This window comes from Ambystoma mexicanum, chromosome 7p (assembly GCF_040938575.1).
Source record: "Ambystoma mexicanum isolate Mex_15411 chromosome 7p, UKY_AmexF1_1, whole genome shotgun sequence".
NCBI lineage: Eukaryota > Metazoa > Chordata > Amphibia > Caudata > Ambystomatidae > Ambystoma > Ambystoma mexicanum.
In genome coordinates this window covers 139472547-139499476 of record NC_090939.1, presented here as the reverse complement: position 1 = coordinate 139499476, position 26930 = coordinate 139472547, and the positions used below count along the sequence as shown (strand labels likewise).

The window sequence follows — 26930 nt, the reverse complement described above, 5'->3', positions numbered from 1 at the left end:
AATGGTCAGGACCAGGACCGACTGTGATATTTGCAGGGCCCTAGACGGAAATTGATGTGTGGGAAAGTTTAATTTACAGATGTAGCAACATTAGGAACATCACAGAAAATGACGTCATATAATGATTGCGATCATGGGAAGTTACATATAAAGAAGCTGCCAAAAGTAAGTCAATAGATTAACCTTGTGATGCCCAGTATATGAATGGTCACTGTCATCATTACAGATGTGGAAATATCATGAGTGAGACTTTCTTTTGGTGTAGGAAACCGTGTGAGCTGAATTAGTTCTAGCAACTTCTAATTTTGGTACCTAATTCCCTGTAAGATAAAACAATTTGGTCAGGAGCACTCTCTTTTATTAAGTGGTGAAGCCGGGATTGGAGACTAATCTGCAACTCATGCACTTGAACCCATGTCTTCAGAGCTGCAGTCGTTGAAAATGTTCTTCGTAACTTTGGCTTTAAAACAACCTCTGACTGTAGAATGCAGTGTAATAAAATGTGACTGTTTTGTTAACTGAAATAAATTGTTGCTTTTGCCGCATTTAATTTTATTGTTATGATGTATATGCTTAGCCATTTTGTCTAGTAATATGGTTTTAATAAAGAAGCCACAAATGAGGATAATTTATCCTGCCAAAAAGGCTGAATTTCTAAGCAATGCCTGTTATCGTTTTTTGCAAAACATAAGGTGAGCTACATACCTATGTCATCAGCTGCGGGCCCAGGTTCAAAGGAAGTCTGGGCAGGGGTCGGCCCTGGGGCAGACGGGGCAATGTGCCTATACTGCAGGGTTGCCCTATTTATTTATGTTTTATTTATTTATTTATTTATTTATTTATTTATTTATTTATTTATTTATTTATTATGCGCCAGAGCCCACAGGCATCAAGGTGCATAGTGTGATTGAAGTACAGCCTATATACCTGTTAGATCTTGAGGAAGTGAGGGCAAGCAATTCCATGGGTCTTCAAATCATCATGACCCACTTGCCCTCTCCTCCTTTTGACCCCCATGTTCGCTTCAACTATACACTGTTTTATAAAGACGTCTTGAAAAGAACACGTCATAATAAAAAACGAGTACAACTATGTAAATCCCTATAGAAATATGTTGAGGTAAATGAGAAAGCGTGTGCCATTATTTTTCCCCATCTTGAATCCAAGACATCAAATACCAGAATGCAATATAGTAGATGGGTTCCATGAGTGTGCTCCCAAGACTTAAAGTCTTAACAACAGGGTGAAAGGGTAACCTTGTTGTTTTTTATTGTCTGGCAAGGGCATGCCTCGTAGACTAACATTGAAGAAAATAAAATACCTGTTTAGTTGTGTCATTGAAGCTAGCACTCCAGAGGCAGAGGGATGTCTGGGAGTGCAGGGACGCTAGCACACAAGAGGCTGCGAGATGGCCTGGGAATGCAGGGAGGCTAGCACTCCAGAGGCAGAGGGATGTCTGGGAAAACAGAGAGTCTAGTACTCCAGAGACAGAGGGATGTCTGGGAGTGCAGGGAGGCTAGCACACAAGAGGCTGCGAGATGGCCTGGCAATGCTGGGAGGCTAGCACTTCAGAGGCAGAGGGATGTCTCGGAGTCCAGCGAGGCTAGCACTCCAGAGGCAGAGGGATGTCTGGGAGTGCAGGGAGGCTAGCACACAAGAGGCTGCAGGATGGCCTGGGAATGCAGGGAGGCTAGCACTCCAGAGAAAGATGGATATCTGGGAGTGCAAGGAGGCTAGCAGACACGAGGCTGCGGGGGGGGGAGTGCAGGGAGGCTAGCACTCCAGAGGCAGAGGGGTGTCTGGGAATGCAGGGAGGCTAGCACACAAGAGACTGCAGGATGGCCTGGGAGTGCAGGGAGGCTAGCACACAAGAGACTGCGGGATGGCATGGGAGTGCAGGGAGGCTAGCACACAAGACACTGCGGGATGGCCTGTGAGTGCAGGGAGGCTAGCACTCCAGCGGTAGAGGGATGGCAGGGAGGGCAGAAGGGCAGAGAGGCTAGCACCCCAGAGGCAGAGGGATGTCTGGGAGTGCAGGGAGGCCAACACACAAGAGGCTGTGGGATGGCCTGGGAGTGCAGGGAGGCTAGCACTCCAGAGGTAGAGGGATGGCCTGGGAGTGCAGAGAGGCTAGCACCCCAGAGGCAGAGGGATGTCTGGGAGTGCAGGGAGGCTAGCACACAAGAGGCTGTGAGATGGCCTGGGAATGCAGGGAGGCTAGCATTCCAGAGGCAGAGGGATGTCTGGGAAAACAGAGAGTCTAGTACTCCAGAGACAGAGGGATGTCTGGGAGTGCAGGGAGGCTAGCACACAAAAGGCTGCGAGATGGCCTGGCAATGCAGGGAGGCTAGCACTTCAGAGGCAGAGGGATGTCTCGGAGTCCAGCGAGGCTAGCACTCCAGAGACCGATGGATGCCTGGGAGTGCAAGGAGGCTAGCAGACACGAGGCTGCGGGGGATGGGAGTGCAGGGAGGCTAGCACTCCAGAGGCAGAGGGGTGCCTGGGAGTGCAGGGAGGCTAGCACACAAGAGACTGCGGGATGGCCTGGGAGTGCAGGGAGGCTAGCACACAAGAGACTGCGGGATGGCCTGGGAGTGCAGGGAGGCTAGCACACAAGACACTGCGGGATGGCCTGTGAGTGCAGGGAGGCTAGCACTCCAGCGGTAGAGGGATGGCTGGGAGTGCAGAGAGGCTAGCACCCTAGAGGCAGAGGGATGTCTGGGAGTGCAGGGAGGCTAGCACTCCAGAGGTATAGGGATGGCTGGGAGTGCAGAGAGACTAGCACACAAGAAGCTGCGGGATGGCCTGGGAGTGCAGAGAGGCTAGCACCCCAGATGCAGAGGGATGTCTGGGAGTGCAGGGAGGCCAGCACACAAGGGGCTGCAGGATGGCCTGGGAGTGCAAGGAGGCTAGCACTCCAGAGGTAGAGGGATGTCTGGGAGTGCAGAGAGGCTAGCATACAAGAGGCTACGGGATAGCCTGGGAGTGCAGAGAGGCTAGCACTCCTGAGACAGAGGGATGTCTGGGATTTGCAGGGAGGCTAGCACACAAGAGGTTGCGTGATGGCCTGGGAGAGCAGGGAGGCTAGCACTGCAGAGGTAGAGGGATGGCTGGGAGTGCAGGGAGGCTAACACTCCAGAGACAGAGGGATGTCTGGAGTGCAGGGAGGCTAGCACACATGAGGCTGCGGGCTGGCCTGGGAGTGCACGGAAGCTAGCACTCCAGAAGGAGAGGGATGTCTGGGAGTGTCGGGAGGATAGCACTTCAGAGGCTGAAGGATGGCCTTGAAGTGCAGGGAGCCTAGCATTCCAGAGACAGGGATGTCTGGGAGTTTCAGGAGGCTAGCACACAAGAGGCTGCCGGATAGCCTGGTTTGGCAGGGAGGCTAGCACTCCAGAAGCAGAGGTATGTCTGGGAGTGCAGGGACGCCAGCACACAAGAGGCTGCAGGATGACCTGGGAGTGCAGGGAGGCTAGCACTCCAGAGGTAGAGGGATGTCTGGGAGTGCAGGGAATCTAGCACTCCAGAGACAGAGAGATGTCTGGGAGTGCAGGGAGGCCAGCACACAAGAGGCTGCGGGATGGCCTGGGAGTGCAAGGAGGCTAGCACTCCAGAGGTAGAGGGATGTCTGGGAGTGCACGAACACTAGCACACAATAGGCTGCAGGATGTCCTGGGAGTATAGGGAGGCTAGTACTCCAGAGGCAAAGGGATGTCTGGGGGTGCAGGGACGCTGGCACACAAGAGGCTGCGGGATGGCCTGGGGATGCGGGAGGCTAGCACTTCCAGAGGCAGAGGGTGTCTGGGAGTGCAAGGAGGCTAGCACACAAGAGGCTGCAGGATGACCTGGGAGTGCAGGGAGGCTAGCACTCCAGAGGTAGAGGGATGTCTGGGAGCGCAGGGCGGCTACCACTCCAGAGATAGGGAGATGTCTGGGAGTGCAGGGAAGCCAGCACACAAGAGGCTGCGGGATGGCCTGGTTTGGCAGGGAGGCTAGCACTCCAGAAGCAGAGGTATGTCTGGGGGTGCAGGGACGCCAGCACACAAGAGGCTGCAGGATGACCTGGGAGTGCAGGGAGGCTAGCACTCCAGAGGTAGAGGGATGTCTGGGAGTGCAGGGAATCTAGCACTCCAGAGACAGAGGGATGTCTGGGAGTGCAAGGAGGCCAGCACACAAGAGGCTGCGGGATGGCCTGGGAGTGCAAGGAGGCTAGCACTCCAGACGTAGAGGGATTTCTGGGAGTGCAGGGAGGCTAGCATACAAGAGGCTGCAGGATGGCCTGGGAGTTCAGGAAGGCTAGCACTCCAGAGGCAGAGGGATGTCTGGGGGTGCAGGGACACTAGCACACAAGAGGCTGCAGGATGGCCTGGGAATGCAGGGAGGCTAGCACTCCAGAGGCAGAGGGATATCTGGGGGTGCAGGGAGGCTAGCACTCCAGAGGCAGAGGGATATCTGGGGGTGCAGGAAGGCTAGCACACACGAGGCTGCGGGATGCCTGGGAGTGCAGGGAGGCTAGCACTCCAGAGGCAGAGTGATGTCTGGGGTGCAGGGAGGCTACCACACACGAGGCTAGCACTCCAGAGGCAGAGGGATGTCTGGGAGTTAAGGGAGGCTAGCCCTCCAGAGGCTGCGGGATTGCCTAGGAGTGCAGGGAGGTTAGCACTCCAGAGGCAGAGGATGTCTGGGAGTGCCGGGAGGCTAGCACACAAGAGGCTGCAGGATGGCCTGGCAGTGAAGGGAGGCTAGCACTCCTGAGGCAGAGGGATGTCTGGGGGTGCAGGGACACTAGCACAAAGGAGGTTGCAGGATGGCCTGGGAATGCAGGGAGGCTAGTACTCCAGAGGCAGAGGGATGTCTGGGAGTGCAGGGAGGCTAGCACACAAGAGGCTGCGGGATAACCTGGGAGTGCAGGGAGGCTAGCACTCCAGAGGTGGAGGGATGTCTGGGAGTGCAGGTGGACTAGCACACAAGAGGCTGTGGTATGTCTGGGAATGCAGGGAGGTTAGCACTCCAGAGGCACAGGGATGTCTGGGAGTGCAGGGAGGCTAGCACGCAAGATGCTGTATGATGGCCTGGGAGTGCATGGAGGCTAGCACAAAAGAGGTTGTGAGATGTCTGGGAATGCAGGGAGGCTAGCACTCCAGAAGCAGGGGGATGTCTGGGAGTGCAGGAAGGCTAGCACTCCAGAGACAGAGGGATGCCTGGGAGTTCAGGGAGGCTAGCACACAAGAGACTGTGGGATGTCTGGGAATGCAGGGAGGTTAGCCCTCCAGGGGCAGAGGGCTGTCTGGGAGTGCAGGGAGAGTAGGATGCAAGAGGCTGCCGGATGGCCTGGGAGTGCAGGGAGGCTAGCACTCCAGAGGCAGAGGGATGCCTGAGAGTGCAGGGAGGCTAGCACACAAGAGGCTGCAGGATGTCTGGGAGTGCAGGAAGGCTAGTACTCCAGAGACAGAGGGATGTCTGGCAGTGCAGGGAGGCTAGCACACAAGAGGCTGTGGTGGGGATGGGAGTGCAGGGGGGCTAGCACTCCAGAGGCAGAGGGATGTCTGGAGTGCAGGGAGGCTAGCACACAAGAGACTGCGGGTTGGCCTGGGAGTGCAGGGAGGCTAGCACACAAGAGACTGCGGGATGGCATGGGAGTGCAGGGAGGCTAGCACTCCAGAGGTAGAGGGATGGCTTGAAGTGCAGAGAGTCTAGCACACAAGAGGCTGCAGGATGGCCTGAGAGTGCAGAGAGGCTAGCACCCCAGAGGCAGACGGATGTCTGGGAGTGCAGGGAGGCCAGCACACAAGAGGCTGTGGGATGGCATGGGAGTGCAGGGCGGCTAGCACTCTAGAGGGATGGCTGGGAGTGCAGAGAGGCTAGCACACAAGAGGCTGTGGGATAGCCTGGGAGTGCAGAGCAGCTAGCACTCCTGAGACAGAGGGATGTCTGGGATTGCAGGGAGGCTAGCACACAAGAGGATGTGTGATAGCCTGGGAGTGCAGGGAGGCTAGCACTGCAGAGGTAGAGGGATGGCTGTGAGTGCAGAGAGGCTAGCACCCCAGAGGCAAAAGGATGTCTGGCAGTGCAAGCAGACTAGCACTCCAGAGACAGAGGGATGTCTGGGAGTGCAGGGAGGCTAGCACTCCAGAGGTAGAGGGATGTCTGGGAGTGCAGGGACACCAGCACACAAGAGGCTGCAGGATGGCCTGGGAGTGCAGGGAGGCTGGCACTCCAGAGGCAGAGGGATGTCAGGGGGTGCAGGGACGCTGGCACACAAGAGGCTGTGGGATGGCCTGGGAATGCATGGAGGCTTGCACTCCAGAGGCAGAGGGATGCCTGGAGTGCAAGGAGTCTAGCACACATGAGGCTGTGGGATGGCCTGGGAGTGCAGGGAGGCTAGCACTCCAGAAGGAGAGGAATGTCTGGGAGTGAAGGGAGGCTAGCACTCCAGAGGCTGCAGGATGGCCTGGGAGTGCAGGGAGGCTAGCTTTCCAGAGACAGGGATGTCTGGGCGTGTCGGGAGGCTAGCACACAAGAGGCTGCAAGATGGCCTGGCATTGCAGGGAGGCTATCACTCCAGAGGTAGAGGGATGTCTGGCAGTGCAGGGAGGCTAGCACTCCAGAGACAGAGGGATGTCTGGGAGTGCAGGGAGGCCAGCACACAAGAGGCTGCGGGATGGCCTGGCAGTGCAAGGAGGCTAGCACTCCAGAGGTAGAGGGATGTCTGGGAGTGCACGAAAACTAGCACACAATAGGCTGCAGGATGGCCTGGGAGTGCAGGGAGGCTAGTACTCCAGAGGCAGAGGGATGTCTGGGAGTGCAAGGAGGCTAGCACACAAGAGGCTGCGGGATGACCTGGGAGTGCAGGGAGGCTAGCATTCCAGAGGTAGAGGGATGTCTGGGAGTGCAGTGAGGTTAGCACTCCAGAGGCAGAGGGATGCAACTTGAACATGGGTTGATGTAAAAAAGAAAAACAAATGCTTGCACTTTTTTCTGAAAGGGGTGCCACTTTCAAAACAGTAGGGGGATCGATCTCTCTCCCCTACATTGGATCTCCCTTGTAATACAATCAATAAAACCGAAGGCAACCATGGAACTGAGTACTATAAAACAACTCTCATTGTGGGTCATTGGCGATTCCTTAGAACACCGATCAAGTTATATCTGAAAAATATAACATACAACATTAAAGGTATGTTCTAATCCAAAACCGGTAACTACCACACCACCTAGTTATACACTTTTGTACACAGCCCAAGGTTCCGCCATCAGGGATCCCCCCTCTGTTAAAATATTGGTCTGAGAGAGAACAGAAAAGGTCAGCAGAAGAAGGGGAAGTGTAAGGGGGGGATACAGGTTAAGGGCACCTGAAAGATTTGTACAGGTAAGGGAAGAACGAGAGGTAGGAATGGAGTTTGCCATAGTTTGGATGCCTGTGAAATCAGTGTAGAATGGTCAAAGCATAGCGTTGATCAGAGAAGGGTAAGCTCTTAATGCTCCTATGAACGAGCATATACCCATGTGGGCAGTGTCTAGTGCTTACAGGGAAGTACTGAAACTAGTCAGTGTGGGGTTGTGTCATGCGCAGAGCAGGGGAGACATTGCCTTCCATGTCCTAAGAAGAAATTAATGTAAAGAGGGCTCCCGTCTGAGACCCCTCTTGCCTTTCGGTTTCTCTCTGCCTCTGCAAATGCCAGGGGTCGCAGAGCCAGGGGTCGCACAGGAATCGGCATGGGTCGCAATTGCAACCCACAATTTACATCACTGCATGTATATCCTTACAAATGTTCCGTTCACTGAATTCCTATTAAAAACAAGCACTGCCAAATCCAATAGCTTGTGCTGTTTTATAGCTATTAGATATGCCTTTGCCAGGGGCTGCCATAACGTGCCTAGGTACTAACACAATTGTTTACCTGTTGACATCCTATGTTCAGGTAGTATCATTATGGCAGTGCTTAGAAAATGTCTATTTCATGCCTACTTTATAGGCTTTACCAATGCTGGTTATTTTTTACCGTGGTAGGTTGAATAGCCAGGTCAGCTCTGCCGGGAGTCACAGTAGTGTCTTGTCGGTCCCAGACAGATGTCAGACGTGAAGCTTTAACTCACTGAGCTATTTTTACATTTTCCGAGTATTTGTTTGTCTCGAGAAAAGCAGTTGGACGATGGAGTTTTATTGCCCTGTGTAGGTTTCTCAAAATGTTAAAAGGACAGCTGGGCATCTGTTCATCCACACAACAATAGATGGGCAGTTGTCATGCAATGCAAGCTGGTATGAAATAACCTTATTTTTTAAAAGATATTTTAAAGATAAAATGTTGGGCCACTTCTGTCCTATTATTTGTTAAGGAAGGGAATTACATGTACAACGTGGAATGCTGTTTTAAAAGTGGATCAAATGAACTATCTAATATCACATTTTAATATGATTGGTAACATGTATATGAAATTATTATTATGGTTGCTAATTGTTATTTGAATGTAATAGTGGTAATCTTTTTTTTTTTATAAGTGTTTAAGGTTTTAATTAACCAAATACACTATAATAAAGAAAAGAAAAATAGAATTGTTAACCCATTAATAGGAAAAGGAAGGGGATTCAACATCTAGCAATGAGAATGAGCGTTTCACATCAAACAGTTCTGCTATGGGATATACTCCATTCAGATGTGGCACCTCGAGGATCCTGCTGTGTTTCAAAGTCCTCATTTAATGGGTTCTCGTGATGTTCCTATAGAGGGCTAGAAATAGGTATCGGATGAGACATATGACGTTTCTTTTTTAAAGATTAAAGTTTGAAAAAAGTTTGCAAATTCGAACGTTTGAGTGACAGAAAATTAGAACATTTAAGAAAATGAATACAACATTAAAAATGATGATGTGGAAGAGGTTGGGGAACCTGAATGGCAATATAAGAGGAAGAAAGGACTCGACAGGGGAATGCCAAGTGTACAGGAGATGGAAAAACATGTTTAAAAAACAAATGAAATTCTTTCAATAATATTTTCAAACTTACATTTTCTAAATCAAAGGAATAGCATATTATCCGAAATGTATATTTTCTAACTTTATTTATTCACGATTTCATTTTTGAAAATGTTTTGCTTGGCTCTAAAGTCCTATAGTCTGGAAATGATGAGAATTGACTGATCCCGGAAGTGCCCTGATTGTGACCTCTGGAGACAGGAAGTAATGCTTCCAACTTGCTTGTTTGGAACATGGTTTGCAAAGTTAGGAAAGTTGGCATTAACATTTCTTCCTTGCCCTGAAGATATACAACAACGACAGTGACGTAGGCAGTAGGTCATGAAATAACAGGGGACATTAAAGATCTGACAGCAGCATTTTAAGCATGATTGCTGACAGCGACAGCGATGGGAAATTAATTGCTGACAGTGCTGGGTTCTGATGACATTGAAGTCCCAGCTGAACCTCCACAGCTGCAAACAATTACAGCAAAAACACATTGAGAACACATCGCAGACCCATGGCAACCCACTACTTACTTTCCTCTCCTTGCCTCTATCCACAGGAGGCGGTGTCATGCTTTGCAGAGCGAGAGCAGTTGGCCCGTATCCAGCATGTGATCCAGGAGCTCCCGCCCACGCACTACAGGTAAGAGCTGCCCAGTCGACCATTGTTCTAGATAATTCCATGATGTGTTCGGGTCATGTGATCTCACATGATCCCAAGTACTAAAGTAAATCACATTTTCAGTCATGTCAAAGAATTTATTTTGGGCAGTTGACTTCACAAAATCAATCCCAAGTCCTTTCAGTTATTGCAAACTACAGCCATAAACATTTACTATTAATAACATAATTTCCCTACATTAAATTTTATCTCTAGGTCAGTTTGATATTGCTTGTCCATTTAAGTAATTTCTACCTTTTTAAACACCAAAAGTAGACCCCTGCTAGCATGACGTAAATATCATGTTGCCACCTTTTAAATGGCGGTATGCCAGTTAAATGGAAGAATTTAAAGATGCCTATTTGGTATTTATTCAGTTAATAAATATCGAAAAAAGCCCTGTTTTTGGTAGTCTGATATTCTGGTCAACCAGAGCAAGAAGTGGGCCAAAGATGTCGCTGCCTTGATATTGCAGTTATGCGCAGTGCGCAAGTCACGCTTCAGCAAGTGCAATATATCCACGGCGAGGTGCCCAAACGCAAGCTCTTTCTCTGGTTATATGGATTTCCCATAGTACTATGAAAAATCCTCCTGGAGGACCTAATTCATTTTAGTTCTCCTCTTGAATTGTGACCGGGGGAACAAAAATGTACTGCATGGTAATCAATCAAAAGCCATTCCTGTTCCCATAAAGCCCCCTCCCCTGCCCCCTGTTCGTCCTTTTATTTCTCTAGTGGGACGTGTCCTATGTACACCATACTTAAAACTGGCTTCAAAATGGTTCTTTTGGATGTTAGTATTGGTTCAGAATAAGAGATTATTTTTTGTTGTACTTTTTTGCACCCTCATTTGGAAGTCATATTTGTAGGTAAATGGTAAGCGTTTCAATTGAATAGAGGAGTTTGATTAGTTTAAAAGGTACTTCGAAAGTTCCAGAAATTTCTCGAGACTTGCCTTTTCTCCTCTTCCTTCCCTCTCCCCCTCCCATGCCAACTCTCCCTCTGCCGCTATGGCAGGGTTCCCTTCAGAGTACCACAGAGGCCAGACCACCCTCCACCAGTCCCCTACACTTGCCCTCGGGCTCCCTTTCCCGGACTAGCCCAACTCGTCCACCCTGCCCACCGCCCTCACCCTCCCTTTTTCCCCTTGCTCTTGCCTTCTTGCCCCCCCCAGCACCTCCATGGCCCATTCCCTGGGGGGCCCTCCACTCCTGCTCTTCTCCCTCTACCCCCTGACCCCTGTACTTAACACGTTCTCAAGCACTTGCACGGTAGGATTGTCACAAGGCCAATATGACCGTCTTTTGTTTTTTGTTGTTATTCCCTTGTTCCCCCATCTTGTCTTGTGGTGCCTGGAAACACTTGTGTTACAAATGTCCAATAAATTAAATAAATAAATGGAGCTAATACAGGTCTTATCCACCCACCAAATTTTAACATCAAGTCAGGTTTTTAGGAATGGCTGTAATGAGAATGGGAAAGAACAATCTACATAATAGAAATTTTGATCATTCTGAAAACATGCAGGATTATTACAGACTTTTCCAAGAGGAATTTTATTGAGTTCTCCTTCATCTATGGTCCAATCAAATTTTCAAGTGGGGGTGGTGGTGAACCTTCTCTGCTATACTGCCTGTTGCAGTTCTATGTGCCCAGAGGCTCATCTCAAGTAATGTTAAGAGGTATTACTGCCTGCGGGAGGATGGTTATAACAGATGTTATCGGCCCACACCCGAGATTTTGATCGCAGGGTACGTGACGAGAATAAGGGATGATAACACCTGTTACAGCCCTCCCACCCAGGCCATTAAGGTCATTATCATACGGCAAAATACCAAAGCATGTTAAAAACTAAGGAACACAGTTGCGAAAGGGGCTTTGAACCTTGGAGCGAGCATTGTTAGGTAGGTAGGTAAGACATTGTAGAGCGCACTGCTCACCTTAAAGGAGGCATCTAGGCGCTGCCGCATCAGAAAAACCTCTGTCTACCGAGGTAGTATAACATTTAACTCGTAATTGACCAGTTTTTCAAATATCTGACTTCTAAGTCTGTCGAAATTGACCACAGCTGAAGTGGGAGGCTCTTTCATAGTTTAGGCCCCAAAAAGCTAAAGGATTGCACTCCCCAGCACTTCATTACTTTCAGCAGATTGGCAGAAGCAGATCGTAATTGTCTTCTCGGGCTGTACCGCACCAAGCGATTATGAATAAAGGCTGGACCTTTACTGTAAAAAGCTTTATGTACCGTACAAAGTGTCTTGAATTCTACCTTTTTTGCCAGATGTACACATCTTTAAGGACATAGGAGATATGAGCCCAAAAGAAAGAGAAGCCTGGCCTCGGCCATCTGAATTAATTGCAATTTTTAAAGGTTTTTTCTTTGGCAGGCCAAGATATATAGTGCTACAGTAATCCAACCGACTTGCAGTGAAAGCACTCAAAAGTTGGGTTCTTTTTGAAAAGGTGAAGTAATCAAGGAATCTTTTAGAAGACTTCAGCTGAAAAAAAGCGACTTGTAAATATATTAATTTGTGTGGCAAAATTAAGATCAGAGTGGAGCCAGACCCCCAGATTATGAACAGATATTACATGTGTAGGACGAGGACCCACCAAGGTTGGTCAGAAGCTAGTCCTCTCAACGGTATTAAGTTAAATGGTCTTTTTCATTTTTCCGAAAATGAAAAAGACTTAATTTAGAAAGACCGCTCTGAGAACGCTCAGAGTGGTCTTTCTAAATATTAACCGTCACGCCCCTGCCGCACACGAGAGCGCGCATGGGCTGGCAGGCTGACCAGGACGGGCAGGGGAAGATGGGAGAAAGGTGTTTGAGTGTCTGTGCGTATGATAGGGGACAGTGTTTGTAGTGGGGAGTGGGCTGGGGAGAAAGAGTGTGTCTACATGTGTGCCTGTGTGTTTGTGGGTATTTGTAAGTGAGGTGGTGGATAAGCTAAGGTGTGTATCTGAGTGTGAGTATGAGTATTTGTATGGGAGGTGGGGTTGGGGCGGGGACAATGGTTGAAGGGGAGTTCGGGGCTGAAACCCCCGATTTCAAAGGTGGTGGGGTGAATTGATGTATTTAGAATATTAAAGGATGGACCAAAACCACTAACAAAAATGGGTCTTTTATGTGTGCGGCCATTAATATTCGAGATTATCACATACAACTCTCTAAACTGCTCTCAGGTCTGGGAATTCACGTGCCAGAGATGCAGGTATTGGCTGTTTTTATAGATCATGACCTCCGTTTTCTGTGCATTGAGTTGCAGATCATTTAAGAACATCCATAACCCTACTCGGACCTTAGTCGCTACTTTCCAATCGCAGAATGAGTTGGTTATCATCTGCATACATATAAAATCGCATCCCAGTGGCATGGATGTGATCCACCAGAGGTTTTAAATGCAAATTAAAAAGAAGTTGGCTCAGGGATAAGCCCTTGGATAAATCTTAAGGAGAATTGAAAAGGTGATATCTGTTGGGTCCAGTCGGTCAGATACGATTTGACCTAGTTCCAAGGTATCTTCTTAGAGCCATTTCATACAGACGGCCCAGAAGGATGTCATAGTCCACAGTGTCAAAGGCCGCAGACAAATCTTACAAAAACAGCACCAGTGGTCCACCTGAGTCGATCCAACCCCTTAAATCATCTAGGCAGCCTTAACAACTGATTCTGTAGTATAGACGGGACGAAAGCTAGCTCGTGCTTCAGAGAACCATTCATATTCAGCAAAATGTATGGATTTGAGAGATAACTTAATCCTCCAATAACTTAACGACATACAGCATCTGCGATATAGGTCAATAGTTTGCTGGACAGGATGGATCTAAAGATGGTTTTTTAAGCAACAGAATGACCACAGCCCTTTTAAGTGAGCAAGGTACCTCTCCCGAAGACATGAATTGATTAATAATATTACAAATATCACCTGAGATACAAGAGTGTACCATTTTAAGAAGACCAGCAGGAAGAAGTTCCAGAGGTGAACCCGATGGCCTTCACTCAGCCATAAGTCAAAGTAGTGAATTCTCTGTCAATTCGGTGAACGTGTCCTCCAGGCTTCGCGGATCAGATGTAAAAATACATCTGGATCATTTTCTGGGGATGAAACTGGCAGTTGGACTCTTTGATTCAAAAAAGGATTGAGAGGGCGTAGGAGAGGATCTAGCAGCTTGCGTGGATTGTAAAACACATGTAGAAGTTTGAATAGTTCCTTACTGCTGCTAGGACTTGAAGATGTTGTCTCCAGGTACTACCTTTTGTTAGATTGTTTTATCATCCTTTTATATCCTCGCACTTGTCTTAGATAAGCGTGTCTAGTGGATAGGTCTCTATGTTTCCGCCAGCTTCATTCAAGTCGTCAAATGGAGGGATTGTTTAGTCGGTCGAGTTTAATAGAATAAAGATAAAGAAGAAGGGGAACAATCAAAAGAAGAAGAATTAGCAAGACCTGTTTTTCAAACTGCAATATATCAATCAAGAAGACTTCTCAGAGATATTACTCAATTTATGTACACATTTACCTATCGAATTTCCTAGTAAAGACGCAGTAGACGGATTAACCAGTGTTCAAAAAGGGATCAAAGCATTATTTGAACAAAGAAAAAATAAAGGCCTGCCATCTATTACCGAGGCCAGGTTTACAAAAACTCAATCCTGCAGTTGGCCCGTGAGATGGGTAGGATAAGCCACTTTTCAATCAAGAACCAGGCTTCTTAGCAGTTCAATCAACAAGCCAAGTTCTCCGGTTGGAGATTCCAGCCCAAAGTTAAGATCTCCGAGAGCAAATAGTCTGAAACAGAGTGGAACCAACTGTACAATTTCATTAACAAGAGCCTTGATAAATGCAGCCACTGGACTTTTGGGTCGGTAGATGATGACAAAGTCAAACGCAGTGTTCTGGTTTAGCAGACAATTTAAGTGTAGCACATCAACTGGGCCTGTAAACGTAATGACTTTCTTAACCATTTCTAATACTTTTTAAAAGATTATCCCTACACCTCTACCCATTTAGCCCACCCTGTTTTCTACCAAGGCAGAATTATCACTAAAAAGGAATGTACATTGGTTTCTTATGTTGAGCTTCATGCTGGGCTCCAGCCTGTAAACGCAGTACCGGGACTAGGCCCCAAACCCATGCTGCTCAGTGTAGTCTTGTTTAAAAGGCAGAGCATGACCACTGAGCTATCATTCCTGATTGTCACACTAGGACATAGATCGGTAAGGGCACTTAACTGATGTCTAACTGATGGACAACAATTAAGACACGTATAAGAATGTGACTTTACACTGCCGAACTTGCGCAGAGTAATGCTGCCAAAATGGCGTTGTTCTTATTCAGGGTGGCACCCACCGACTCCGACATCTTGTCTGCATCACACATGTCAGGGCATTCTATGGGTGATCCCAGTTACAGTTCTATAGGCATCTCCTCTTCTTCATTAATTCCATACACGATGCAAGAGCATGAAGGGTCAGGAGAACATGGAAACAGCTCAAGGTGCTGAGTTTGGGAAGATCTCCACTGAGAAGGCGGATTGCTACCTGGGCGCTTAATATCACCTCTGCCTGGTTGTGGAGGAGGGTGTTCCTTTGGAATCTGTTTGATCTCATGTAATGAGTGGGCTGCATGTAGGCATGGTACATAATCAGAGGGCATGGCATCAACTAACACCATCTCTTAAGATAAAACCGAAGCCCCTCCTTGTGCGCTTGAAGACAGCCACCATTAGGAGCTCTGTGGTGCACCGAAGACACTGATGGTTGGAGGCCTTCAGGCCTGAACCAATCTCACCCTTAGAAGAGAAAATGGAAGCAAAATGGAGGTGTTACCCTCCAAGGTTCATCAGAAATTGATCGTGCCCGCTCCCCTCACTATCATACCGCGGGCACACCCTGCCCTGCAATCATGCACCCCTCGCTTTTACCACTAACCCCCACCATCATCCCCCCGACCACACCTCTTCCCCTCCCTAAAAACCGCACGCCTAGCCCTAGCAAGAACAGAAGCCTCATCCCTCTCCCCCTCTAACCCCCCTACCCTCTTGCACACACCAATCGCAACAAAGACACTAAAGAGGAAACGTACCTGGTCTCCCTCAATCTCTCAGCACTCCTCACCTCCCCTGTCTCGACCCACAACCTCATTCCCCCAATCACCATCATCCCCCCTTGCTTCACCCTTCCTGAAACCCCTCTCCCTCGATTTCTCACCTACCGCAACTGAAACTCCTAACCGCCCACACCCCACCTTCAAATCCCCCCTGCCAAACCCAATCACCCTAACACACGCATCCATCCACTCCCACCCGAAACCCGCCAACTTTTCTGATCGCCCACTTTTCCCATCGATCATCAACCACCCCACCCCTCACTGTCTCCAGTTTCCACCCTCTCCCCTTCTCCCCCTCACTCCCCTCCGCTGCAGCTCCGACACCAACCTTACCTAACAAAGTGAATTGCATCCTATTTAATTCCCGATCCGTATCAAAAAACAGACACAGCATCTTTGACCTCCTCGCTTCTGACAAACCAGTCCTGGTTTTCATCACCGAAACTTGGTTCTCTGACGACTTCGCCCCAATCGCCAATGAAGCCCCCCCCCCCGACTACTCCCTCATCCCACTGAACCGTCCCTCTAGAGGAGGGGGAATAGCATTCGTCTTCAAGTCTCACTTCCATGTCTCAATCATCGACAATCAACTTTCCATTCCTTCCTGCGAAACACTCCTCGTTAAACTGTCCCTCACCCCGTCGTTCTCACACAGCTTCCTAATAATCTACAGACCTCCTGGCTACGATAGACAATTCTCAAACAACCTCTGTGACTCTATTGCCACCCTTCAACTAAACCATCCCAGCCTCACCCTTCTTGGAGATTTCAACATATGGCTCGGCATCCCCACCAACTCTATGACACACTCTCTGGTTGACGGTCTAGGCGCGATTAACCTCCAACCCCACATAAACGGCCCGGCTCACTATAAAGGACACACTCTTGATGCCATCTTTAGATCCCACAACCGGATACATCTAAACCCCCCTCCCCTATCATCTGGTCCGATCACTTCATTGTTTCTTTCGCCATTCGCTCACCCGACCTGCTTCCCGTACTCGAACCTGGACCTCCGAATCTACGCAAATGCTGGAAAAAACTAATAATCGTTCCTGACCTAGCCGACGCACTCCTCCAGTCTCCTCCACCTATCTGCCAACTCAATAAACAACTAACCCCTGATGCCTTTGACTCATGGCTCATGGCTCAACACCTCACTAATGCGGCTCACACCCTCTTGCAAACCATCAGCCCGCCGTGGCCTGTTCCCTAGATGGTTCACACCTGATTTGAAGACCACTAAACAACTAGATAAATACCTAGAACGCAAATGGCAGAAAGACAAAACCCAAGAGAGCAGAGCCACCTTGGCCCGACACCTTCACCAGTACAAGGCCGAAATCCAGAAAGCAAGAAAAGCCCACTACAACTCCCGAATCCTAAACTGCAAAAACCCCAGCAAAGAACTTCACAAAATCATCACCGAATTCACCAAACCGGCATGCTCTACCACCATCCCGACCCCCTCACAATCACTGTGCGACTCTCTCTCTCTCCACTTTTACGCTATGGCGCTCAAAAGAACAAATGCGCTAACCACCAAACTGGCTCTCTTACATCCACCAGGCAACCCTCCCCCCATACCGGCCAACCCACCGCCTGCGACCACTGCACAACCAACGTTCGATTCCTTTAGTCCAATATCACCGACCAATTTCTCAAACTTCTCTCTGCCTGCAAACCATCCGGCTCACCGCTAGACCCTTGCCCGGCAACAACCCTCTAATTTTCGCTTCTACCTGCGCAGGAGAACACGCAAGATCCATCATAAATGACTCCCTTTTCTCTGGTATTTTTCCTGACGCATTCAAAACGGTTCATGTCAAACCTCTAATAAAAAAACATTCCCTCGACCCTCTCGAACCCAAAAACTATCGCCCCATCTCAAACACCAGGTTCCTTGCCAAACTCATTGACCGAACCGCCTACTCCCAACTAAATGCCTTTGTCGAAGCCAACAATCTCCTAGACCCCGCACAATCAGGTTTCAGAGCCCGACACGGAACTGAAACCACCCTAACCTCAATCTGGGATGACCTTAAAATCACGGCAGACTCCGCGGGATGCTCCACATTAATCCTTCTTGACCTATCTGCCACCTTCGACACAATCAATCACTCAATCCTCCTTGACCGCCTCTACTCCCTAGGAATTGGTGGAACTGCTCTCGAATGAATAGCTTCATTCCTCAAAGATAGGTACCAAATAACACTACTCCCCATCTATTCCTCCCAAGCCCGACCAGTCAACAAGGGAGTTCCACAAGGAGCATGCCTATCTACTCTCCTGTTCAATCTCTACTTGATCACCCTCCCACCAATAATTCGTTCACACAACATCCTGTGTTACATATACGCTGATGACACGCAACTAATTCTAAAACTCTTGAACTCAAAACCCAACTGCTGACCTGACCTCACCTCCTGCCTCCTCGACATAGAGCTCTGGATGACCACAAACCACCTCTTGCTAAACCCATCCAAAACCGAAATCATGGTATGTGGCAACACCGAACTTCTTCCACACCCACTACCCTGGCCATCTGCCATGGGCAACTCACTGACTTCCTCTTACTCAGTAAAAAACCTTGGATGCACCCTTGACTCTGACCTAACACTCTCGCGCCAAGTCAACAATGTCTCAAAGTCCTGCCACTACCACCTTAAAACTCTTAGGCGCATCTTTCCATATCTCTCCTTTCCCAACAGACTCTCCGCGGTCCAATCAATTGTTATATCAAGACTGGACTACGCTAACCCCATCTACTTCGGAGTCCACGCTTACCAACTGAATAAACTTCAAAGAGCACAAAACTCTGCAGCCAAACTGCTACTAGTGCTCGGCCCGAGAGACCACATCTCCCCAGCCCTTAAAACTCTTCACTGGCTTCCAGTGGCCCGAAGGATGACTTTCAAAACCGTATGCATTTCTCATCGAGCATTGCATAAAACCGAACCTCAATATCTTCAAGACAAGCTAAAACCCTATCACCCTCCACGTACTCTAAGATCAAGCTCAGCCGGCCTCCTAGTCATACCTAAAACAAACTCAGTCAGGTTAGGCGGATCATCATTCTCAGCCTTGGCCCCCACGCTGTGGAACTCACTCCCACCCCACATCCGCCTAACTGAAGATCTAATGTCTTTCCGCAAACTACTGAAAACCTGTCTCTTCCCCTAAAACCAACCCGTACGCAAACTAACCCAAACTGAATAAGAGCATCTCACTGACACCAACCCAACAAACTACTAGATCTTGAATAACAATACAACAAATAACAGTACAACATCAAGATCCATGCGAGAAATCGACAACTAACAACCGCTAATGTAAACTAAAAGGACAAACAGAATAGAACGAGTAAAGTAGATCAAAGCAGTGAAGTGGATAAAAAGAATAAATCGTACGAAAACAGTAATGAGGTTTAAAATAATGAAAAGGATGGAATGAGTGCAATGGACAAAATGAACAAAATGGTCGAATTGAATAAAGAGAAGAGGATGGAAAGATGAATACAAGAGACTGATGAGTACAAAGACAGATGACACCGACTGTATGAGTGCACAGCATAAATGGAAAGTACAGAATAGACGATTCAAGTACATGAGACAAGTGTAGTGCATGAAACAGATAGAGAGCACAGAACGGATCCAGTGCGTATGACAAGTGACATGGCCTGAAATTGATAATGCATGATGACTGAACTAAGTGAATGGAGCGGATGAAATCGTTAGAATCGATGAAGCGTGTGGAACAGATGAGTGCGCTGAGCGGATGAATGCGTTAAGCAGATGAGTGTGTAGATCGGATGAGTGTATAGAACGTATGAGTATGTTGAGCGGATGAGTGTGTTGAGCGGATGGGGTGTAGAGCGGATGAGTGTGTAGAGTGGATGAGTGTGTAGAGCGGATGAGTGCGTAAGTGCGGAGTAGTTTGTAGAACGCAGGAGTGCATAGAACAGATGAATGTGCAGAGCGGATGAGTGTATAGAGCGGAGTAGTGTATGGAGCGGATGAGTGTGTAGAGGGGATGAGTGTGTATGAGCGAACGACTTTGTAGAGCAGATGAGTGCATATAGCAGAGTGCGTGGAAAGAATGAGTGCATAGAGCCGATGAGTGTGGGGAGCGGATGAGTGCGGGGAGTGGATGAGTATGGGGAGCGTGATGAGTGCGTAGAGCGGAAGAGTGTGCAGAGCGGATGAGTGTGCAGAGCGGAAGAGTGCACAGAGCGGAAGAGTGCACAGAGCAGAGTGTGCAGAGCGGAAGAGTGCACAGAGTGGAGGAGTGTGTAGAACAGAAAAGTGTATGGAGCAGACGAGTGCGTAGAGCGGGTGAGTGAGTAGAGCGTGAAAGGGCATAAAGTGGACAAGTGCCTAGAGCGGACGAGTGAATAGAGCAGTCGACTGCATAGGGCGGATGACTGCATATGGCGGATGAATGCGTAGGGCAGATGAGTGCGTAGAGCGGACCAGTGCGTAGAGCGGATCAGTGCGTAGAGCAGATGAGTGCGTAGAGCAGATGGGTGCATAGAGCAGATGAGTGCGTAGAGCATGTAGAGCGGATGAGTGCTTAGAACGGATGAGTGCCTAGAGCGAATGAGTGCATAGAGCGAATGAGTGCATAGAGCGGATGAAAAGGGTGAAGTATGTGGATGGAACGGGTGATGTATGTGGATTGAGCGGGTGACGTTTGTGGATGGAACAGGTGACGTATGTGGATGGAATGGGTGAAATATGTGGATGGAACGGATGAAGTATGTGGAAGGTACTGGTGTAATATGTGAAAGCTACGGGGAAGTTTTTTGATGGTACGGGTGAAATACGTGGATGAGTGCACAAAACAACTTAGAAATACACGGAACGGATCGGAGTACATGAAACAGATTCGAATGCATGGAACGGATTCAAGTACGTGGAACGGATTGGAGTGTGTGGAACGGATTGGAGTGCATGGAACGGATTAGAGTGCGTGGAACAGATTGGAGTGCGTGGAACGGTTTGGAGCACGTGGAGCGGACTGGAGTGCGTGGAGCGGACTGGAGTATGTGGAGCAGACTGGAGTGCGTGGAGCGGACTGGAGGGCGGGAGGGCGCAGAGCTGACTGGAGCACGTGGAGCGGACTGGAGTGCGTGGAGTGGACTGGAGTACGCGGAGCAGACTGGTGTGCGTGGAGCAGATTGAAGCGCATACAATTGCACGACTTACATGGAATGGTTTGGAATGCATGGAACGTTCGAAAGAGCATGTAACCCATCATATCACATCACCACACTTACTCTCTTCTTTACACCACCATTCAACTAGAACACAGAGATACTATGATACCATTCGGTATAGCTGTTCTCATACCAACATCTGCCTCATATTCCCCGTCACTCTAACTAAACACTGCTGGCTACACACCCCCCAGCCAGGCGTTCTCCTCAGGCCTAACGCAGCCACAATCGGTCTGGATAAATCCTGCCAGAATTAACACATACTCCTGATCACTCAACCACCACACCTACCTCTAAGAAGCAGCTACTACACAAATGCCACACCAGCTGCACACATATCCGGTGCTCACACGCACCTTTGACTCTCTCTACTCTCTCTACTGACTTGAACTTCGGTTCCCAAGGGTGTTCAACCTACCAGCGCCTTCAGACCATGCCAATGGTACATAAGGCGCTATATAAATGCAAAGTAACATAACATAACATAACAGAAACAAGCTCAACGGTAGAAAAGACACGCTCATGTAGAATGTGAATGTTGGCTACATGAGACAATGAGCATTGGTGCAGAATGCTCGGAGAGGAACACCAGGCTTATAACACTGGTTAAGGCCCTCTGCTTTGACATTGTTTACAATGACTTGCCAACACTCCAATGTTATAATGTAATGGCCAACATTGTGCACCTTTGATCATTTTGGTGGCCATGTCACATGTTTATGGAAAGAGAACGCGGATGGATTCCTGGCGGTGATGACTGGAGTGCGTGCATAGGTTGGTAGCCCGCTTGATTCACTGCCAGCGAAGGTCTATGGGAAGGCCGGTGTCTGGATCATCAGGAGTGTATGTGTGGTCGGAGGCAGCAGGCCATGCTGAGTGTGCTGGGTAAGCTCTGCACAGCTCGGCTGGGCTTAGCGTGGGGCGGTGATCTGCACAGACAGGCATTGGGCTTCAGTGACTTTGGGGAGCAGAGTGTGTGGTGTGAGGTGGGAAGAAGAAAAGGTGAATAGGTTTATGGGTCAGGGGATGCTGGATTGAGGATACCCATGAGGTCCTGGCTGACCTTGGTTTTATTCGTATGATAGTAATGAGGTGGGGCTGGTAGTTCGGGCATGTACTAGTTTTCCTTGGCACAGTCCTTATGACTGTTGTTTATCAATGGGGGGGGCAAGAACTTTACAAAAATAACTCGTCCTGCTGAAAACACAATTGATGGTGTCCTTTTATTGTTGCAAATCGACAATTAATGTCTTGATTGACTCAGCTCACCAGAGTTTCTTTCCCAGACTGAACATAAGGTCTTAGACTCCACCATGCCTTTTCAGCACTTCCTCTTTTACCTAAAGGAATGCCTCAGGGCACTATGCAGTGTTAATAGGACACAGAGCTTACATGGTTTAAAACTTGCCATTACAGTGTGTCCAACAGGATATGAGTTGCTTCAAAAACAACTCAGTGTTTCTTGTTATCTGCTGTCCGGGCTCTCAGAAATGATAGAAAATGGTCTAACATCCCAATGAAGCAATGGGAATGAATGTGGAAGGGCAATGGTTTACACTGCTGCTTTTTCGTGAAATAAAAATGTGCAGAAAGGTCACCAATGACCCTTCTATCCATTGCACATTCCCCTGTGCCTATTCCAAGCATTATATTGGGGAGTGTATCTGAAAGCCTAGGAATGCCCCTTCCTTCCACCTCTGATTCTGTGCAATAGTGCACAAGGGTGGAGTAAGGAGCATCAGAATGGACACACGTGTGTTCCCTCCATTCTGATGACTAGGCTGCAGTAGTAAAGTGAAAGGGGTTGCACAAGGAAAACAGTGGGCACACACCGTAGCTTGGAGGCCAATATGTCTGCATGGGCGGAGGTGAAATTATGGAATAAGACTTCTCTTTTTCCGGTGATGTTCAAACCCTGAATCGTGGTTATTTAGCGGCTGGAGAATTTGTATATCTTCATGTGGGTTTAGTACCCCCAGCTCATTATGAAAATATATGTACAGGCATTATTTAAAAAGTGCCTGTTTTACCAATGCTGCCAAACTCATAAAGACGACCATAGTAGAAAGAGAGAGCAGACAAAGGGAAACCAGGAGCTAACATATTATTCATTATTATTATTATTATTTTGGTATTTATTGAGGGCGGATTTGGCTTTGAGGAGCAACGGAGCGCTTTACAGAGTTTTACAGAGGTATCCACCAATACAGATACATAACGGAGTGCTTTACAGAGGTATCCACCAATACAGATACATAACAGAGCGCTTTACAGAGGTATCCACCAATACAGATACATAACGGAGTGCTTTACAGAGGTATCCACCAATACAGATACATAACAGAGCGCTTTACAGAGGTATCCACCAATACAGATACATAACGGAGCGCTTTACAGAGGTATCCGCCAATACAGATACATAACGGAGCGCTTTACAGAGGTATCTGCCAATACAGATACATAACGGAGCGCTTTACAGAGGTATCCACCAATACAGATACATAACAGAGCGCTTTCCAAAGGTATCCACCAATACAGATACATAACGGAGCGCTTTACAGAGGTATCCACCAATACAGATACATAACGGAGCGCTTTACAGAGGTATCCACCAATACAGATACATAACGGAGCGCTTTACAGAGGTATCCACCAATACAGATACATAAAGGAGCGCTTTACAGAGGTATCCACCAATACAGATACATAACGGAGCGCTTTACAGAGGTATCCACCAATACAGATACATAACGGAGCCCTTTACAGAGGTATCCACCAATACAGACACATAACGGAGCACTTTACAGAGGTATTCCCCAATACAGACACATAACGGAGCACTTTACAGAGGTATCCACCAATACAGATACATAACGGAGCGCTTTACAGAGGTATCCACCAATACAGATACATAACGGAGCGCTTTACAGAGGTATCCACCAATACAGATACATAACAGAGTGCTTTCCAAAGGTATACAATACAGATACATAACAGAGCGCTTTACAGAGGTATCCACCAATACAAATACATAACAGAGCGCTTTACAGAGGTATCCACCAATACAGATACATAACGGCGCGCTTTCCAAAGGTATACAATACAGATACATAACAGAGCGCTTTACAGAAGTATCCACCAATACAGATACATAACAGAACGCTTTACAGAGGTATCCACCAATACAGATACATAACGGAGCGCTTTCCAAAGGTATACAATACAGATACATAACAGAGCGCTTTACAGAGGTATCCACCAATACAGATACATAACGGAGCGCTTTACAGAGGTATCCACCAATACAGATACATAACGCAGCGCTTTCCAAAGGTATACAATACAGATACATAACAGAGCGCTTTACAGAGGTATCCACCAATACAGATACATAACGGAGCGCTTTACAAAGGTATATAATACAGATACATAACAGAGCGCTTTACAGAGGTATCCACCAATACAGATACATAACAGAACGCTTTACGGAGGTATCCAGCAATACAGATACATAACAGAGCGCTTTACAGAGGTATCCACCAATACAGATACATAACGGAGCGCTTTACAAAGGTATACAATACAGATACATAACAGAGCGCTTTACAGAGGTATCCACCAATACACATACATAACAGAGCGCTTTACAGAGGTATCCACCAATACAGATACATAACGGAGCGCTTTACAGAGGCGTTAACAAAGTCAGTGATGGTCGTGGCACCGAGTTTCATGATATGCGCTGGGCAGCCATCTCCTTTGCAGTTAGAGGGTTTCAAAGATTGGATGGTTTCCAGGACAGACTCTTGGGATACTAGGGAAAAGCTAAAGGGGCCAGGCACAATGGCTTTGGGATGGGTTGGGAGCCTCAGGGTATCTGGGGTAGCGGGTTTGTTAGCCATTTGTGTATAGTTTGCAGTGATTTTGTTCGGTAGGAGGTCCATTTTGTTGTCCAGGGCAGTATAGATACTGGGACAGCACTCTTTGTCAGAGTCTTTTGTCTGCATATTGTTAGGGGAAGGACTTTCTAACTCTTTAATATGCTTCCCTTGTCTTTTCATTAGATTATCAGCACGTCATATTAATCCCCCCGAGCTGGCCCTAACCAAATATTACATTTCCTTTGTGAATTTGGGGACTTGCACATGTGTATAGTCCTGCACAGACCTGTGCGGTTTGGCCCCACCCTTTAGAATGCCTGAATCTTAGGCATTCACTATGTGCCGTTTTCCCTCACATATTGTTCTGCACCCATGCAGTGGTACCCCAGATCAGACCGGCAGCCGCAGTACATTCGGAAGTCTAAGACTCTCCATAGTTTTTATCTTTGGCTACAACTCCCATCAGCCTTAGCGAGCATACTCAATGGTGAGGGATCATGGGAGTCATAGTTCAAAGCTTCTAGAGAGCCATAGGTCACAGCCCCCTGCCCTAGATTGCCCTGTTGATAGTTACCTGTGCAGTACTGGCATAGGTGTTACTGTTACATGCACAAAGGATGTATAATTTCTGGACTCCATGCAGACTTTGTGATCAGCTTTATACATTCCTCATGGTGTTTAACACTATAAACACCACAGTGCAGGTTACCTTTGTATTAAGTTTGCATATGTGGTTGAATTAGGATGCCACTTCATTACCAAGGAAAGTCTTTTTTCTGCATATATTTTCATTAGAACAATGGGAGAGCATATACTGTTACAAGGAATTACACACAGTGGCCCCATGTCATGTGGGGGCAAGCGCTGGAACCTGTGGTTGTACAGTGGCATCTGAAGTACTTTGTATACATGTTGGTGCATTATAGTACACCAAGGGCCTCATTACACGGTAGGCGGTGAGCCATGGCGCTATTAGCGCCTTGGCTCATGCCGGTAAAATACCGGCACCACCTTGGCGGAAAGGGGATTTACCGCCCCATTCCAAGGTTGGAGGGGCGGTAAATCCCCCTTCCACCATTGCCCTTCCCCATTCCCATTTCTGCCCCATAGGGCTCTATGGGAATGGGGAAGGCGCTAATTACGGCACCGCAATTTTGCGGTGCCGTAATTAGCTCCGAGGTCCCTTAGCGGGTTGGATTTTAACGCCTGCAAAAAGCAGGCGTTAAATCCCCCAACCCGCAAAGGGACCTCGTAGTAAGGCGGTAAGGATTTACCGGTACCGGTATTTTACCGGTACCGATAAATCCCTACCGCCATCCGTGTAATGAGGCCCCAAATATTTAAATAAGTAAATATGCAGCATGGCAGTAGTCACACATTAAAATGGTCCCAAAGGTGGCAACCTCAGAAGCACCCAACAATCATTGAATGGAAGGGACTCCATGCATCGTTTATTCACAAGTGTGACCATATCTTCTAACATTATAATGTTTATCAAAGCACCACATACGTGTGTGCAGTGGGAAGGGAAGAGGTTGGCCCCATTGTGCTGCTTGTGGTTTTTGGATGGCTCATCTTCAAGGCTCTATTATCAACATGGTAATATGCCACAGGTAGGGATCAAAAAAGACTTCTTGCTCTGTGGATCTATAATTCTTATATACAAAAAGACAGTCTTATGTTCTGTTTGGAGTCATTTTGGGTTCTTCCCATAAACATGAGAATTCATTATCACAAAATGTTATTAAACATTAGTCATCAAGTTCATAAAATAATCATAAAAATTATCATCATACGTAAAACACATAAATCATATTAAAAAACACACAAGTAGAAGCACCATACGTGAGTACATTACAATACATTTTCAAGGATCTCAAATGTGTAAAACAAATCACACTCTGATTCCTATGCCTCACTGTTTCCAGCCTATTTCATGTCAATATATTTTTAAAAAACCCGACTTGTACATGTTTCTGTCCTTAATATACAACCATGTAGGACATTCTTCAGGGGAATGTGTCTTGTGCTGGTATTAAAAATCTTCTTTAAGATGAAGGGAGTACCCTCTCTTTTACTAGTAGCTCTTGGACCTTTTCTG

The 26930-nt window shown here is 47.7% G+C and overlaps 1 protein-coding gene across 1 annotated transcript in view; it reads left to right on the top strand.

Annotated features, from left to right (window-relative positions):
* The window catches only part of ARHGAP31 (Rho GTPase activating protein 31), a 603437-nt gene that overhangs the window by 368911 nt on the left and 207596 nt on the right, over positions 1-26930 (top strand). The window contains exon 4 of the mRNA XM_069635924.1: positions 9521-9603. Within this exon, the coding sequence (XP_069492025.1) occupies positions 9521-9603 (83 nt within the window). The remainder of the gene's footprint in view (positions 1-9520; positions 9604-26930) is intronic.